This window comes from Benincasa hispida, chromosome 10 (assembly GCF_027475165.1).
Source record: "Benincasa hispida cultivar pf3 chromosome 10, pf3_genome.v1.1, whole genome shotgun sequence".
NCBI lineage: Eukaryota > Viridiplantae > Streptophyta > Magnoliopsida > Cucurbitales > Cucurbitaceae > Benincasa > Benincasa hispida.
The window spans coordinates 28,414,759-28,432,126 of record NC_143487.1 but is presented as its reverse complement, the minus strand read 5'-3'; the positions used below and the strand labels follow the sequence as shown (position 1 = coordinate 28,432,126).

Sequence of the window (17,368 nt, the reverse complement as noted above, 5' to 3'; positions counted from 1 at the left end):
TTGATTATCAAACCTTGCTTCAAAATCTAGAGGCGGGCTCATATAGACCTCTTCTTCTAACTCACCATTCAGAAAAACATTCGTTACATCCAGTTGATGTAAAGGCTAGTCTTTGTTTACGGCAACTGAGAGAAGAACTCGAATCGTGTTAAGCTTTGCTACTAGAGAGAAGGTTTCTGAGTAATCTACTCCATATGTCTGGGTAAACCCTTTTGCAACTAGCCTGGTTTTATATCTATCAAGAGTTCCATCGAAGTTGTATTTCACCATGAACACCCACTTGCATCCGACGGTTTTATGGCCTTTAGGGAGCATAACCAGATCCCAAGTTTTATTCGTTTCAAGCGCTCACATTTCTTCCATAATCGCAACTCTCCATTTGGGAACTTCCATGGCCTTATGCACACTGCTTGGTATCATCACAGTATCCAGGTTGGTAGTAAAGACCTTAAATCTTGAAGATAAATTATTGTAGGACAAGAAACTCTGCATAGAGTGTCTGGTACATGATCTAGTTCTTTTTCGTAGAGCAATTGGCAAATCAAGAGTAGCATCATACTCACTAGGTTTGTCTACCTGTTTATCAGTGCACGGTTGAGAGTAAGAATCACACTTATCCTTCTGTTGCAAGCTTTCAGTTTCCTGTGTATCACCTGATAACTCATTACCATCGCCAATCTCGACATTGTTAGAGTTCATCACATTGATTGCATCACCCTCAACCACATCACCCCAAACACACTCAGCTGCACCTTGAGCTGGTTCTGGTTTTGACTCTTGGACAACTTCTGGAGGAGCAACAGGGGGAATTATTTCCTTTCTATGATTTTTCATGTAGTAGGTTATCCAGGGCACCTGTTTCATAGGAAGGACAGGGACATAGGGATAGGCTCAGGAAGAAGGTCTAAAGGAACAAAATAGGTGGTTATGTTAGTCTCTTCATTAGCAGTCTCCCTCTGAAGAGGACTAACGGGAAAAAAAGGGTTTATCCTCGAGAAAAGTGGCATCCATGGTGACAAAGTACTTCTGGGAGGAAGGCTGAAAACACTTGTAGCCTCGTTGGTGAAGTGGATACCCAACAAACACACACTTTTGAGCACGAGGAGTGAACTTACTCTGGTGAGGACCATGATTATGAACAAAGACGGTACATCCAAACACCCTAAGGGGGACATCATGGAAAAGACGAGTGGACGAGAACGACTCTTTAAAATGCTCAAGGGATGTTTGGAATTTAAGCATATAGGAGGGCATTCGATTAATGAGATGAGCTGTAATAAGCACAACATCCCCCCATAGGTATGACGGTAAGGACGTAGGAATCATGAGAGATCGAGCCACCTCAATGAGGTGGCGATTTTTTCGCTCAGGCACCCCATTTTGCTGAGGCGTATAAGCACAGGAATTCTGATGGATGATACCCTTTGAAGTCAAAAACTCGCGAATGGTCTGATTAACAAACTCCCGTCCATTGTCACTTCGAAGAATGACGATTTTAGCATTAAACTGAGTTTCGACAGTGGTATAAAACTGTTGGAACATAGACGTTACTTCAGATTTGTCAGTAAGGAGAAACACCCATGTAAGACGGGTGTGATCGTCAATAAAGGTGACAAATCACCGCTTACCGAATACCGTTGTGACGTTAGATGGACCCCAAAATCACTATGTATTAAATGGAAGGGTTAGGAAGGTTTATAAGGTTGAGAACTAAAAGAGATTCTAGGCTGTTTAGCACGAATACAAACATCACAAGATAAGGAGGAAACACGAAATAAATGGGGAAACAAGTACTTCATACATTGAAAGCTTAGATGTCTAAGACGAAAGTGCCACAACAAATAATCAGTTTCAGAAACAGTAAAAGAAGATAACAAGCTAGTCCTAGTCAAACTCCTAGAGGGAGTATCATCGAAAAGGAAATAGAGCCCCTTGTCATGCCGGACAGTGTCAATCATCGTCTCCGAGTTCAGGTTCTGAAACAAAACATCATCGGGTGAGAAAATGACTCTTCAGTTTAAATCTCTGGTGATTTTACTTATAGACAACAAGTTGTAAGAAATCTTCGGCACACGCAAAACATTTTGTAAAACCAACCCCTGATACAGAGACAAGTGACCTTTCCCGGCAATGGGAGTAAAGGACCCATTTGCAATTTGAATTCTCTCATTTCCAGCAGTTGGATAACAGGGGATGAATTGATAAGATGATCCAGTTAAGTGATCGATCGCTCCTGAGTCAAGTATCTAGGATTCATTTCCCTCAATAAAGAAACTAAAGGACGGAGGAGTACTTGATTGGACAATATTGCTAGTCCAAACAGTACCTGAATCAGCAGAAATTTTTCACCTGAGAGACAGCATCAATAGTCTCACTAACGAGGGCTTGGTTCGACTTAGACTTGTCATTTGGAGGCCGACGTTTGCCATTTGGAGGTCGACCGTGTAATTTCCAGCATTGGTCCTTTGTGTGCCACGGTTTCTTGCAGTGCTCACAAATAGGAGGAGATTTTCCATTTTGCTTGTCACCCTCGGATCTAGAGGACTCGACCCCAAAAGCAACAGAGTCCATAGTAGAAGCAACAGTACCATTCATACCGCTTGTTCTATCCTCCTCTAATCGAACTTCTGAGCACACCTCCATAAGGGACGACATCGGTCTTTGTCCCAGAATTCGACTTTGGACGGTGTTAAATCTCGAGTTTAAGCTAGCCAGGAAATCATAGATATGGTCAACTTCCTCAATCTTCGAATACTGAACTCCGTCAATCGGGCAATTCCAGACAACTTTACGACACAAGTCCATCTCTTGCCATAATAGCGACAGTTTATTGAAGTAGGATGTCACGTCCATGGTCCCTTGCTTGCACTCATGGACTTGTTTCCGCAATGTATACAGCCGTGAAGCATTCTGCTTTTTCGAATATAGTTTCTGGACAGCCTCCCAAATATCCCGAGCAGAAGCTGAATAGAGTAGGGGCTTTCCAATCTGAGGTTCCATGCTGTTTATCAGAATTGAGCGGAGGAGAGAATCCTCCCCCTCCCATATACGCTCCTGAGGTTCCCCAGGGTTCGGTCTCGATGTTTCCCCAGTCAAATACCCGAACTTATATCGCCCCTCGAGGACCATTTTAACAGATTGAGACCAGGAGAAGTAATTCTGGCCATTTAGTTTCTCTCTGATGATTACCCTCGTAGAATTTCGAATAGAACCAGACAAAATATTCGCAGTTGGTAAAGTAGGATAAGTAGCTACTAGGTTTTCCGAATATAACGGGAGACCTGGAGACAAATTGGGATGGGAACTTGTTTGATGATTCATCGTGGTCCCAAAAAAAGCTCTGAGCGTCGAAATCTATTGCTGTAAGCTTGCTAACTGTTGTTGGATCCCAACAGGGCCACCATAACCAACTGACTCATGTTTAGGAGAATTGTAAGGTGCTGGCATGGGATATGTCCGCCCATATGAAGCCGAACCAGAAGCTTCAGCCATGGGAAAGGTAGTCACAGTTGGAGGGTATTGTGGCTGGACGAGGGAGAACGGCTGCTGATGTGCGGCTGGAAATCCACCTGAAGCCGAGGGCACATTGCCCGTGGTTCCACCTAGTGTCGGTGCGGCTGGGATGCGCGAAGACAGGAGGCATTCGCTTGGCTGAGACGGCTGGAGCGGTTGAGCGACACCTAATCTGACCGGCTGGAGCGACCCGATCGCTGGAGCAGTTGGGTCGGCGCGACTGAAGAGCTTCTGGGCTGGGTGGTTGCGTTTGCTACAACCCTAGTTCGTGCGGCGCGGTTTGACCAATTTCGAAGCTGTTGCGTCTGAGTTGGGCTGAGAATAGATTGGAGATAACGATCGACAACGGCTTGATTTGCAACATTAGTTGAATGATCTGTCGGAGTCCTATTATTTGCTAAAGTTGATTATTGAATTTCTTCTATCTCAGCTAGGGTTTCATCACCTTGCTCTGATACCATATTGAAATTAAGGGAAGAAGAAAGAAGACTAGATTTACGTAGAAAACCCTAGACCAGGGAGAAAAAACCACGATAGAGAGTTTTTATTGATTTTGTTATATTTTACAAGACCCCCAGAATCAGATATACCATCAGACAAAAACCCTAATACTTTAGACACCATATGAAAAGACAAAAAAGCCCTTAGGTCTAAAACAACCTTTTTCAACAATATATATATGAGAAAGGACATGCCAATTAGGGACATCAGTGAAAACTGAAAACTTTGACGTAAATGAAGATAAAATCAGGAATTTACAGAGCTGACTTAGAGTTAATGAGAATGTAACATAAATCAGAGTTGGTGTGCCTTTAATGTAAGAAGCCAAATACTAGTGATTTGCTACTAAGGAAAGCCCAAATAGTTTGTTTTTATTGAATTGATGCATTTTAATGCTACTCGACTCCAAAACTAGAAGAGGAAGGAATCACTCGAGACCGTTAGGTGCGAAATCCCATTAGCCAATGAAAAGACTACCTTTCTTGGACTGTGAGCAACGATACAGAGCTATTGTAATAAGACCAAAGAGGATCTTTACCTCCTTTTTTTTAAGATACTTTTACTTGCCTCCATTTGATATAAATTCTTATCATATTTGGTATTAGTTGGTGCTCTCGTAACATTGGTCTATCACATTTATAGCGTTATTATGGAAAATATGGCTTGAGAGGCATCTCTTCAATGAAGGAAATTGGATTCCAATTTCTTAAATCACTGGCCCACCTAGGGTCCTTGGGGATCCATCTACAAAGCCTGTTGCATAGCTGAAAAATGGTACAAATTAAAGTTGGGCAGAGGCGATAGAATCTGTTTTTGGGAGGATTTGTGGATTGAGGATAGGGAGCTCAAGTTTTCTTCCCCAAGAATCTACAATATAACCTCTACAACGAAGCTATTTTTTATTTTATTTCTTAATTTTTATCTTAAAAATAAATAAGTGAATAAGTGCTAGTCTGCTTCTTCAAATGGTTGGGTGGTACCATTAAGAAGGAATTTTAACAGGTGATGAGACCCTTGAATGGATGGCTTTCCACAATGCTGTAGAGACAATTTGAATGTCTAACAGAGAGGATACCAAGTCGTGGATTCTTCAGTGCTGACCTGCTTCCTTAAATGGTTTGGGCAGTGGATGGCTTATCTGTGAAGATGCAGGCAATGCGTTTCAACTTGAGATTCCAATAAAAAACTTGAACATGATTAAGCTAAAGGATCTTTTGGTAGTTTGAAAGGATGCCTAAAAAAAACATATCTTTAAGAGTAAAGATGTTATGGATTTGTTATCTTTACTTGTGGACTACCCCTTTAGGGGGGATATCTGCCTTTGGAGTCCTTGCCCTTCCAAACCTTTTCCTGTTTGCTTCTTTTGTCATTGTTTGGCTGGCACATTTCAGTCAAATGTCTTTATTTTTCCTGTGTGTGGAAGGTAAACATCCAAGAAGGTTGAGTTTTTTTGTGTGGCAGGTTAATTTTTTCCGGATACAATATTGGCTAGGAGGTCCTCCTTGGTTGGGCTCACTTTTTCTCAAAAAATTTTGGTTTATCATTAAAAGAGAAAAAAAATAATCCAAAGAGAAAATACATACAATCCCTAATGGGAAAAGGTATAAATATTATTGGGATACCATTTGTACTGCATCACCTGTTTTTCATGTCTTGATTAGATACGTTTCCTTTAAAATTACTATTTTACTTTAGGGTTTTTCATTATCTAAATTGTTTGTTCTTTACGAAGTTTTTGTGAAGACAATTGTATTTGGTTGTGCATTCAATAAGATTTGGTAAAAACTTTTTTTTAGGTATGCTTATCCTCCTCCAGATGGTAATATCCTGACCAACATTGTTAATGCCCTCATAGCTGTCCCTCGCTTTTATACTCAGGTTACTACAAATGAAATGATAATTTATACGTCTAAATTCTGGAGCATATTTGAAGTAAATTCTTACAACTTAGTTTTTTAATTGTAGGTGCTGCATTTAATGAACAAGATGAACATTCCAGCTCCATTCCGATTGCCTCTACCCACTCCACCTCTCCCACCTTCCATTCCTGCACAACCATCGCTGCCACCTCTTCCTCCTCCTGCCACTCCAAGGCCTCAAGTAACAAATATGTCCAGCGATGAGTCAGAAATGGAGTCCTCAGAAGAGGTAACTTGCCTAGAGCTGGTAAAACTCTCTCACTTTTCTAGCTTGGATGAAATTCTGTTTTCAGTGGGAGCCCAAAAGTCTGCTCTGACTAATACTAAAGGTATATCCAAATAAGAGTATGACCATTTTTTCTTTGGAACATTCCCATATGAATCAGCTGATTAATTTGAGCTATGGTGTGGAGGACAACTCTTTAGTCATTTAGTAGCAACAGTTTTGCAAGTCTTTTAACTAGGACCTTGCATCAATTTTTTGTACAGACTGGAAGTGAGATTATTTGGCCGATAGTCAACACCTTTGAAGATCCTTCTATCCTCCTTTTTTTATTATTTTTTTTGTGTGTGTGTAAATATTCACATCTTTATTTCCTACATTTTCTCTTCACTCTTGTCCAGTTGAAGAGAAGGTTATTGTAACTTATTTGGATTGGACCCTCTCCCATCTTTTATAAATTTCATACATAAGTGAAACTTCTTAAAAAGTATTTTTCATAAATTTCCCCGTATATCCATTGGGCCCCGTGGATCTTGTAATTTTTTTAATTTTTTTTATTGTGGTTCGAAATTATACTGAGAGCATGTCAGCAAAATTATTCATCTTCTTTTATTCCTACGGACGATGATGTCAATTTTTGTTGATGTTGTCATCTACATTTTTTAGGTGCATCCTGTCCTTTATTTTTTCATGTTGATAAATGTTCTTTCCTTTGTTGATAAATGTTGATAAATGTGCATCCTGTCCTTTATTTTTTAGGTGCATCAAGGGATTACGGTTTTATTTTATATTCTATTCGTTTCTTGTTCTAGAATGTTTCTAGCTGAGATGAGATACATAATGTACTCCCATTTTTTTTTTTTTGGAACTTACTGATTAATTGGATTTAAGTTTGCCTCAGGATGTGGATGGAAAATATAATTCAAGTGGAGTTTCAAAAACTGCAAAATCAGGAGACAAGCGTTCTAGATGTGAAACAATTGTAGGCCCTGGGATAGACAAAAATGTGGCTCATGAGGCTGTTGGGGTGAAGCCTTCCACATTGGTTCCAAAAGAGATTCCTATGATCAAAAAGAAAAACCCAGTCATTCAGGTTGCTTTTATCATAAGATGTAACTAATTGGCATATGATCTTATTTATATGATTCCTTCAGATTCCCTTGTTTAATCGTTGCAGATTAGGATTGCCCCTAAAGTGATTCACGATGGAAAAGTTGATAACATTAACAATGATTGTGAAGAGACAGAAAAGGAAGCAAATGATCTAAAGCCCTATGCAACGCTTGAAGATTTAGAGAGAGGCAAATTGCCTCCAGAAGAAATTCTTTCACTTCCAATGTTCAAGGTACTATACTGCTGGGAATAAATTTCACTTCCAATGTTCAAGGTCCAATGTTTAATAAATTTTGCATTGATTTCCCTGGTTTAAGGTCGAACATATAGCTCCCTTTTTTCTCCTAATTTACCTTTGAGTGATGAAAATTTATCTGTGATAAAACTAATGTTGGAAATTTCATGGATATTTCAGAACTATACTGCTGGGAATCCTACTTCGGTGCTGTATATCAAGAACTTAGCCAAAGATGTATTGAATGATGACCTCTACTATATTTTTGGTAAGTTTCTTCGCTCCAGTTCAGCCTTTGTGCATATATGGAAATTAATTTCCCTGTTGATTTTTTGATAAGCATTTTTTTTCTTTTTTCTTTCCTTTTAAAAAAATTATTTGTTGTTATTCTCCTTTTATCCTGTTAGGCTATGCCAAAATTATAGCTATAATACTGAAAGAGGGGAATATTTATACTAGGATACAACCAAAAGAACCATAGTATTAAAAAGATTATGAGAAGAAAAATCTTTTATCTTGAAAGATTCGAACATTCCTTTACTGCCAAACAGTCCGGCTGAAAGCTCTTTTGAAGATATTCCAAAGAATTTCATCCCTTTTAAAAGGGTGCCCCAAGTGCAAGAGATAGATCTCACTGATGCAATTGTTGAAGAGATGAGTTTCTTGGAGTAATCTGTTAGGAACCAAGGTAGTATGGGATGCCTTTGTCTCGCATTGGTTAGAATGGGATGAGCAATGTGGTACTTAAGTGACTTAGCTCTCCCACCCCAATAGCTAGCTTTTGGAGTGTGGTTCTCCAAGGTGCTTAAGTACCTAACAATTATATTAAAGCCAGTTGTCGACGTTCCGGAGTGGAACCAGCGGAGGGTTCTGAACGGGTGTGGCCGAGTGAAGTACCGCCGGAGTAGCTGTCGGGATGTCGACTTTCTGGGGATGGGGTATTGTTAGGAACCAATGTAGTATGGGATGCCTTTGTCCGACATTGGTTAGAATGGGATGACCAATGTGGTACTTAAGTGGCTTGGCTCTCCCACCCCAATAGCTAGCTTTTGGGGTGTGGTTCTCCAAGGTGCTTAAGTACCTAACATAATCTTGGTGAAGGAGTTTTATTGATGTTGAATAATGAATGAAATGTTAGACAATGTTCCCTTTAAATAGATCCAAAGGGAATGGTGGTTTCGCGCCTAACTAGCTAACTAGCTAACTAAACCTTATCTCCTTTAAATAGAACCAAAGGAGAAGAGTTTTGTCACACCTAAACTAAAATATTAAATTGGAAAATGATTAAAAACAAATATTAAAATACAGCCATCTTAGTAATCTTCAAATTCCCAAATTAGCCCTACATCAATCATTTTGAAGAGCAAAGGACCACCCAAACAAAAATATCCCAAAAGAACTAGAAGTAGAAGCCAAAAATAATCTCTCTACGGCTTCTCTCAACCTTGCGTCTCTTCCCCACACTCACCCCCATCGGAGTTCACCATGCCGGATACCCCTAACCCCTTTGATCAACACCCTCATCCATGGCTCCCCCTCCCATCTTCTCCATCAAACAACATCCATAGTCCTCCTCATCAACAACTATCGAGAGATAGAACTTTTCAATTGAAACAGATAACAAATATAGAGTTATCAGATCAGAATCACAAAAATGACACATGATTGAGCATTCTTCATTTCTATTCACTGGTTCTCCTTACAATGGCTTTGTTTTACTTTCTTTGCTATCCTTACTTCCTCCATGAACCAAAAATTCTTTATTTTTTCTTCGTCACCGTATTGGTTTTCTTGTCAAAAGGTTTGGATGAGGCTGGAATGGCCACGATACATTTGTCGTGCCCACTGAGTACAAGGGCTAGGTTTCTTGTTGGTATAGGTTTTTTGAACTGGTAAGCTTTAGAATAGATATGAAAAAATCCTCGGTAGGGGTTCAATTATTAAGGGAAAGCTTGTGAGATGGGTAGAAGTTTGGGATGTACCCGTGTGAATTACTTTTGACATATTTATGGATCCCCTTTGACCTTTTCTTGTGTAGTCCCTTGACACCGACAAATGCCCTCACTAAATGGGTTTGGCTCTTTTCCCAACATCTAAAACATACAACTTCTTGTTATCCAGATCTCCCATTCATCCTGCGAGACCTTTCCTCCTAATTGTGTGTCATGGATTTATGTATTGTTCCCATTCCCATTTAGAGGAAAAGGAGCAGGAATATCAACCAAAAAAAAAAAAAAAAGCCAGAGAGAGAGAGGGGGGGAAAAAAAAAAAGAAAACTAATCTGAGGCATTAGAGAACTGATGAGCTTGAGCCATCAACTATGATATAGCCTTCAGGATAAATTATACTAGATAAATCAACGATGCTTTGGTCAGAGTTATTTTAGTTTATGCTTTATTTTAGATAAAGCAACAATGTTTCTTTTTTCCTATAAAAAAAAAGTTGGGCTTAGTTGAAGTATTTTGTTAAGTTTGATTCTGGGTGTCAGTACTTTGGATGATCTGTTATCTTTATTATCTTGGTTAGAACCAGGTAAATAGTATTAAACAATATCATAAATTCATATGTAGGGTAAAGGAAATACTGAAATACTAAACTACTCTAGTACATTTTATCTCGGGATAAAACAAGGATTTGAGAATCTCTCTCTTCCAAGCTACTATCAGTTGGCTACTTCCACACTATGTTCCTCCCATTTACACGCTCTCTGTGTCTCGACTCACTCACTGGTCAATCGTCCTGCAATACCAAGTCCTTGTGGGAACCATACACCAAAATATAGAACCTGTCCTGGTCTATTGCTAAAATTTTGCATCAGACTTTTTGTTAGATCAATATGTCAAGATGTAAATTTGAAGATTTCCAGAATGTGCAACTAATTATAAGTTGAATGTCACCTCAATGTAACCCTAGGATAGGCCTATATATCTGGTTTTTTGATGCATGGAAGAACATTACTTTCACATTCTTCTAATGCTTTTCTTTGCCAACTTTTAAACTTATAAAATTTTATATGGTGCTTATCTTTTCCAATGAGAGGTTTAGTTTTAACTAGGTGGTTTTTATTTTGTAGGATCATTATTTGAAGGTATTGATGAAGCCAAATCTGCTCTAACTGTGAAGCTAATGCAGGTTAGGTATTATTTGACAATCAGTTTTTGATTAACCGAGAATTATGTAATTTCTTCTCTGATTACTTGAAGAGCATAAAAGAAACATCTTCAAAGTTGCCTCATTGTCTGAATTGGGGGGCTAATAATATACATAATATGCTTTATTATTAGGCATTGGCTTTTACAAAGGGAAGCATAAATAAGGGAAGTCTTACCAAAGCTTAGTCTTGTAGTTGTAAATTATGGAAAGGTGCGGCTGAAGATTGCATAGGTTGATTCTCCACACTCGAGAAATGCTATACATCCTTGATTGAAAAAAAAATTAAAAAAAGATGATGTTTTGGTTAATCTTTGTCAATTCTTCTATACAATTAGATCTCATTTCATCATTATTTTTAAAGGGTGAGATGCACTAACGTACTATAACTTAGCTATTTAAAGTTCACAGTATATAGAAAATACACCATCTTAGATTTTAATACTATAAAGCATGGGACGCTAAAAATACCCCCGAGTATTTGAAGAAGACGAACTTATCAGTCTTGGATTCTTGCTGACCATGCTTGGGACATTTCCCTACAAGTTTGAGGAAGGGAGAAATTGTCCTGTTAGCATGATAGTCTTGCAAAGAATTGGAGTGTAAATGTATGACTTTTTATCAAACGAACAAAACTTGTATTGAAATTTTTTTCCAAAAAGGAAAAAAAGGAAAGAAGAAAAAAAGGGATCTGAATGCTGCAAGTTACAGACCATAGCAGTTAAGGGAAAAAAATCAAATAAAATATGACCTAGGTTATCAATTGTTCAAAAGAATGCGACCTAGTGTAATATGATCTTTTATCAATGTGTGTTAGTTTCTTGAAGAAAGAGCAGAAAATAGGGATAGCTCATCTGATTGTGTATAATCATGACCTGGGGTTCAAAATTTTTCTTATTCTAAATTTCAGGAGGGAAGAATGAGGGGCCAAGCATTTGTAACATTTCCCTCGGTTGAGCTTGCACAACATGCCTTGGTATGTATTTGATTATTTCGATCCATGTTTTTCTTGATCACTATTCACTCGACATATTGATCATGAGTGCTTTTGGTTGTCAAGGATCAACCAGAATTCCACTCCACTTTGTGGAATTATGGAGTAATTGTTCTTCTCTTACATGTTTGAGTTGATTGCAATATAAACAAAAGCTAGAAGAGATTTTTGTTCAACTTAAGTTCTATGCAGCTGGCTCATAATTGGTACAACTATGAAGCACAAATACTTTATTAGGGGTAGTATCAGTGTCAAATATGCATCACACAGATGTTTGGACTCGTCTGGACACTCAGGGGACGTGTCCGAAACACCAATTTGCATGTTTTTTTTTTATAAAAAAAATTCCAATATGTTGAGACACGATAAGGGTAATTCTCAGACATGGCTGTAAAAATATTGAAGAAACAATTCTTTTAAAATAAATATAAGAAAAACCATAGAACCTAAAGAGTAAAAGTTGAATATAACATTAACTTTTCAACTTTCCTCCCACCCTTTCTGTATAATTCTCGGAAACAAACGGGCATAGTAGTTTTCTTAGTTCTCCTTTTCACTAGAGCAGAAGTTGCCGGCGACATGTTCTTCTTCTTCTTCTTCTTTTTTTTTTTTTTTTTTTTTTTTTATAAAAAAAAAATAAAAAAAGAAAAAAGGAAAAAAAAAAAGAAAAGAAAAAGAAACACCCATGTATATTTCAACAAAAAACAAAAGAACAACCTAAGGGCAAGGGGGTTGATATCAACTATTGTGTTCTACCCACGCTATGTTTTATTCACTGCCGATGTGTTCTAGCCTCAATCTTTAATCTCTTTTGATATCAGCTATCAAGTATATCTTTCGTTTCCCCTTTGAGTCTATCATTATCAAGTTACCCATCATTGGTTGCCTATCTTCAAAGTTCAACCTCATATATATATATATATATATATATATATTTTAGCCATTGCCCACGGTCGTATGTTGTTTTCCAATCTTCAAACTATATATCTATATATATTAGTCATTGTTGTTTACCAATTTTTTTTTTCTTTAATCTATCAAGTTAGCTAATGTGGAACTTTAAAGTTGGAATATTTTTTCTTGGAGTGTATCAAGTTGGCCATTGTTGTCTTCAATTTCTTATAATTTATGTATTCTTTTTCTTTGGTAAATGTTAGGATGACATCTACGAACTCTAGCCACTGCCAATCATCAAATAGTTTTATGGAATCTACTTCATTTGAAGATGATTAAAAATCCCTATGACAATATGTGATGAAAGAATCAAAAATTGAGTGATGGGGATGGAAATTCTTCGTGGCAATGTAACTTAAAGAAAGTTCATATACAATAGTTAGAGCTTACTTGTTGAAGATAAATGGTCGAGGAGTTGGGCCGTGTCTAAAAGTCACTTTGAAAGATATAGTTGATATGCAAAAATTAGATGTGACAACATTCAAATAGAAAAAGAAAGCTCATAAAAATGTTTTTTGTCACCTAAATCACTCTCAGTCATATCAATTGGTAGAGTTGATGTGAATAATTCTCCCAATAAGTAGCTTTGACTTAGAGAACAAGAGAAAATTCTTTACAAGTGCAATTGGAAAATCATCCAACAAGATATCACGAGAACAATTGGATGCGCTTATTGCTTGAATGTTTTATTTTGCGGGCTTGTTGTTTCATTTAGTGAGGGATCCATGTTTTCTAGGTGTCTTTACTTACATTGCAAATAATTTGTTGTCAGTATATGTGCCTCTTGGATATAATATGTCGAGGAAAAGTATTCTCTTAATATTGAGAGATTATTGGCACCTACTAAAAGTGAATGACATAATAAGGGAGTGAGTATTATGAGCAATGGATAAAGTGACTCACAAAGAAGCTTGTTGATTAACTTCATGACCATTTCTGGTGCCAAACCAATGTTCCTAAAGTTTATGGATTGCTTTAGTGAGATCACAGATAAGGACTTCATTACAAATTTGATGAAGAAAGTGATTAATGAAGTTGGTCATGAGAACACTATTCAAGTGATAACATATAATGCTCATAATTGTGAAGGTGCAATAAAGTGCCCAAGCACAATTTTTGTCGACTATAATAATTATAAATAGATAAAAAATTGCAAGTTAGCAGTCACTTTTGGTTCTTGAACTTTCATGGGGTGACAATTTAGTCCTTGATTTGTAATGATTTAGCTCATATACTTTTAAATTTGTAACTAGTTCATGCACTTTTAAATGTATAACAATTTAGTTCATGCACTTTTAAATGTGTAACCGTTTTGATTATTGCCTTGAAATTTCTTCAAAACTAAATGTCTATTTGTATATATTTTTTTAAAACAATTTTGACTTTGTACATAAACATATTATGTCCAAGGTTTAAAATATCGATGTCGATGAAAATTTCAATGTCCCAATTTTATGAAAATGTTGAAAATTTGATAATTGTGTATAGTGTCCATACAATCTTTAGAAATTGTGCTTCGATAATTTGTCCGACACCTTTTCAATTGGAAGCATTCTCTATGATCACTTGAACAACATTCTCATGCCCGACTTCATTAATCACTTTCTTCATCAAATTTGCAATAAATTACTGATCTCACGGGAGCAATCCATTGACTTTTAAACATTGGTTTGTCATTAGAAATGACCATGAAGTTAATCAACAATCTTTATGAGTCACTACATCCATCAGTCACAATACTCACTCCCTTTTTATGTCGTTCACCTTTAATAGGTATCAATAATCTTTCAATATTTGCCTTTTCTCTTTTGAGAAGACCTGTTCTCAAGCTATTATATTCAGGAGGCACATATCCTGACAGCAAATTGCGATATAGTAAAGACACCTATAAAATGTAGATTCCTTGCTAAATGAAAACAACAAGCCCACAAAATAAAAGCAATAAGCACATCTAGTTGGTCCCGTGATGTATTGTTGAATGACTTTTCAAGTGCACTTGTACTGCCTTTTCTTTTCTTGTTCTCTAAGTCGAAGTTACTTGTGAGAGAATTACTTACATCAACTCCCTCAATTGATATTATTGAGGGTGATTTAGGTGGCAAAAGAACATTTTTAGGAACTTTTATTTCTATTCAAATGTATTTTTTGCATATCAGCTATATCTATAGGAGTGACTTTTAAACATGACCCAACTCCTTTACTATTTTTCTTCAACAAGTGAGCTCTAACTTTGTATATGAGTTCATCTTTATGTCATGACAAAAGTTGCATTGCCATGAAAAATTTCGACCCCCATTACTTATCTTTTGAATCTTAAGTCATATATTGCCATAGGAGTTTTGAATCATCTTCAAAGGTGGTAGATTCCATGGAACTATTTGATGATTGATATTGGCTAGAGTTTGTAGATGTCATCCTAACATTTAACAAAAAAAAAAATATATAAAAATTATAAGGGATTGAAGATGGCAGTGGCCAACTTAATACACTTGAAGAAAAAAAATATAAGAATTTCAACTTTAAAGTTCGGCAATGGCTAACTTATAGGTTTAAAGAAGAAAAAAATATTAAAAAAGTTCGAACTTTGAGGATTGGTAAATGACAGTGGCTAATATATATGTGTATATATATGTATATGTATGTTTGTATATATATATGTATATGTATGTGTGTATATGTATGTATGTATGTATATATATATATATGTATATGTAACATGTAAGAGTTTGAAAATTAGAAAACGACATTCAACCGTGGGCAATGGTTAAAAAAATATATAAAATATATAAAAGAAGTTTTACTTTGAAGATAGGCAGCCAACCGTGGGTAACTTGATAATGATATACTTAAAAAGAAAAAAAAACATACTTGATAGTTGATATAAAAGAGGTTGAACTTTGACGATAGGCAGCCGGCGGCAAGTAACTTTATAATGATAGACTCAAAGGGGAAAAAAACTTGATAGTTGATATGAAAGAGGAGGCTAGAACACATTGATAGCAAACAGAAAGCAATGGTAGTGGCGAGCAAAAGACGTTGACAACAACTTCTCCTTCGGTGAGAAGGAGAACAGGGAAGACTATTGTGCTCGTTAGTTTCCCTAAATTGCACGACATTGTTGGAGGGGAGTTGAATGTTATATTATATTCCGTTTTTACTTTTTAGGGTTTTTTTGTTATATTATAGTTTACTTTTTAGGTTTTTTTTTTTTTTTTTTTTTTTTTTTTATTTATTCTTTTGATTTTTTTAGTTTAATCTATGTTTGAAAAGAAAGTAATTGGACTTTAAATTTGGGCCTAGACTTCGGACAATAGTTCCTAGAATTCTTTTTCAGCCGTAGCCGAAACTAAAAAAATTAGGACATGCAGATTGGCGTGTTTCGGACACAGGTCCTCTGTGTATCTGAAGGAATGTGTCCGACACCGATACCACCCCTAGAATGAAGTGTTGTGCTTCATAGCATGAGGGCCGGTATATGGTCTCTCTCCTATATTTTAGAACCTCAGAGAAATGCTAACTTCCCTATTCCCCTGCTCTATTCCAAATACTTGAAGGTTGTGGTATTATTTGTGTTTGGTTTGTTATATTCTTCCGGTTGGAGTAAAATGGGCTAAATATCTAATATGCCAAATTCATTGTGTTGACAGAATTTAGTAAATGGCTATGTGTTCAAAGGCAAGCCAATGATTATCCAGTTTGGGCGCAATCCAGGAGCTGCCAAGGGGAATTAAACGTTGGCTACTAGTACACTATTGGACCCCCAAAAGATAAGCTTATGCGAGCCCTCGGGAAAAATTTATAGTACTAGAGTAGTACTTACCCTTTCCTTTCAGAATTTAACACATCATAAAATATGGCAAGCAATGAAAGGAAAGAGTATAGAAAAAGTTTCAGACCAGCTACAGTACTAGGAAAATTTTTCGTCCTCAACTGACATGAACCAACGACTATTGTGTTATTGAATATCAGAAATATGACAGACAAGGAAGGAGTACGAGGAAATTTTTCGCCCTTGACCAACATTGTTGTATCAATGATGTGAGCCAAGTTGGTGTTTAATGTTATAAATGCACGTACATTATCTTGTAGGTCAATTATTGAAGCATGTTCGGAAGGTCATTTCAATGAAATGAGGCTGTATCATTTGGCTTTCAAAAATGGTGGTGGTTGTACAAATTTTCTTAGGACTTGAGTCAAGGATTTAGGTTGTATATATTTGTCCAGCTTAATGGATGTTAGCTGGGTGATTGTACTAAACTGTTTTGGGTCGAGTTATATTTGTTTACATAATTTATTTTAGGAGTTATTTAAAGTGTAGTATTACTTCTACGTAGGGGTCTTTAAAAAATCCGATGACCCGAAAAAATCGATCAACGAGTTTGGATTGGGTTGGGTTATCAACTCATTTGGATTGGATTGTGTTCAAATAAATAAATTTTTTTGGGTTGGATTGGTTCAAAGGTCACCTAAAGTAATTCAAATCAACTCGAACCAACCTGAACTTATTATTTACTTTAAAATGTATATATATATATATATTACTCATTTTCAATTATATGCACAAATTTATTTTTGTTTCATTTAGTTTCATTATTTTTAGATAATTTATTCTCTAACCACTCATAAAAAAAAGTTTTTTTAGCATTTTGAAAAGAAAATATGCATTATATAAATTTAAATTGAGTTGTTAATCTCAATTCAATATATAAAAATAATTAAATCAAATATCTACGTACTAACATATTACTAATTTTTAGAACAAAAAT

The 17,368-nt window shown here is 36.5% G+C and overlaps 1 protein-coding gene across 3 annotated transcripts in view; it reads left to right on the top strand.

Moving 5' to 3' along the window:
• LOC120090367 (RNA-binding (RRM/RBD/RNP motifs) family protein) overlaps positions 1 to 16,914 on the top strand; it is a 28,184-nt gene extending 11,270 nt beyond the window's left edge. For all 3 annotated transcript variants that reach the window (XM_090305958.1, XM_039047980.2, XM_090305957.1), the window contains exons 4-11: positions 5,811 to 5,892; positions 5,980 to 6,162; positions 7,058 to 7,249; positions 7,334 to 7,501; positions 7,685 to 7,772; positions 10,578 to 10,636; positions 11,565 to 11,630; positions 16,250 to 16,914. In XM_090305958.1, the coding sequence (XP_090162084.1) occupies positions 5,811 to 5,892; positions 5,980 to 6,162; positions 7,058 to 7,249; positions 7,334 to 7,501; positions 7,685 to 7,772; positions 10,578 to 10,636; positions 11,565 to 11,630; positions 16,250 to 16,333 (922 nt within the window). In that variant the 3' untranslated portion in view covers positions 16,334 to 16,914. The remainder of the gene's footprint in view (positions 1 to 5,810; positions 5,893 to 5,979; positions 6,163 to 7,057; positions 7,250 to 7,333; positions 7,502 to 7,684; positions 7,773 to 10,577; positions 10,637 to 11,564; positions 11,631 to 16,249) is intronic.
• The last annotated feature ends 454 nt before the right edge of the window (positions 16,915 to 17,368 follow it).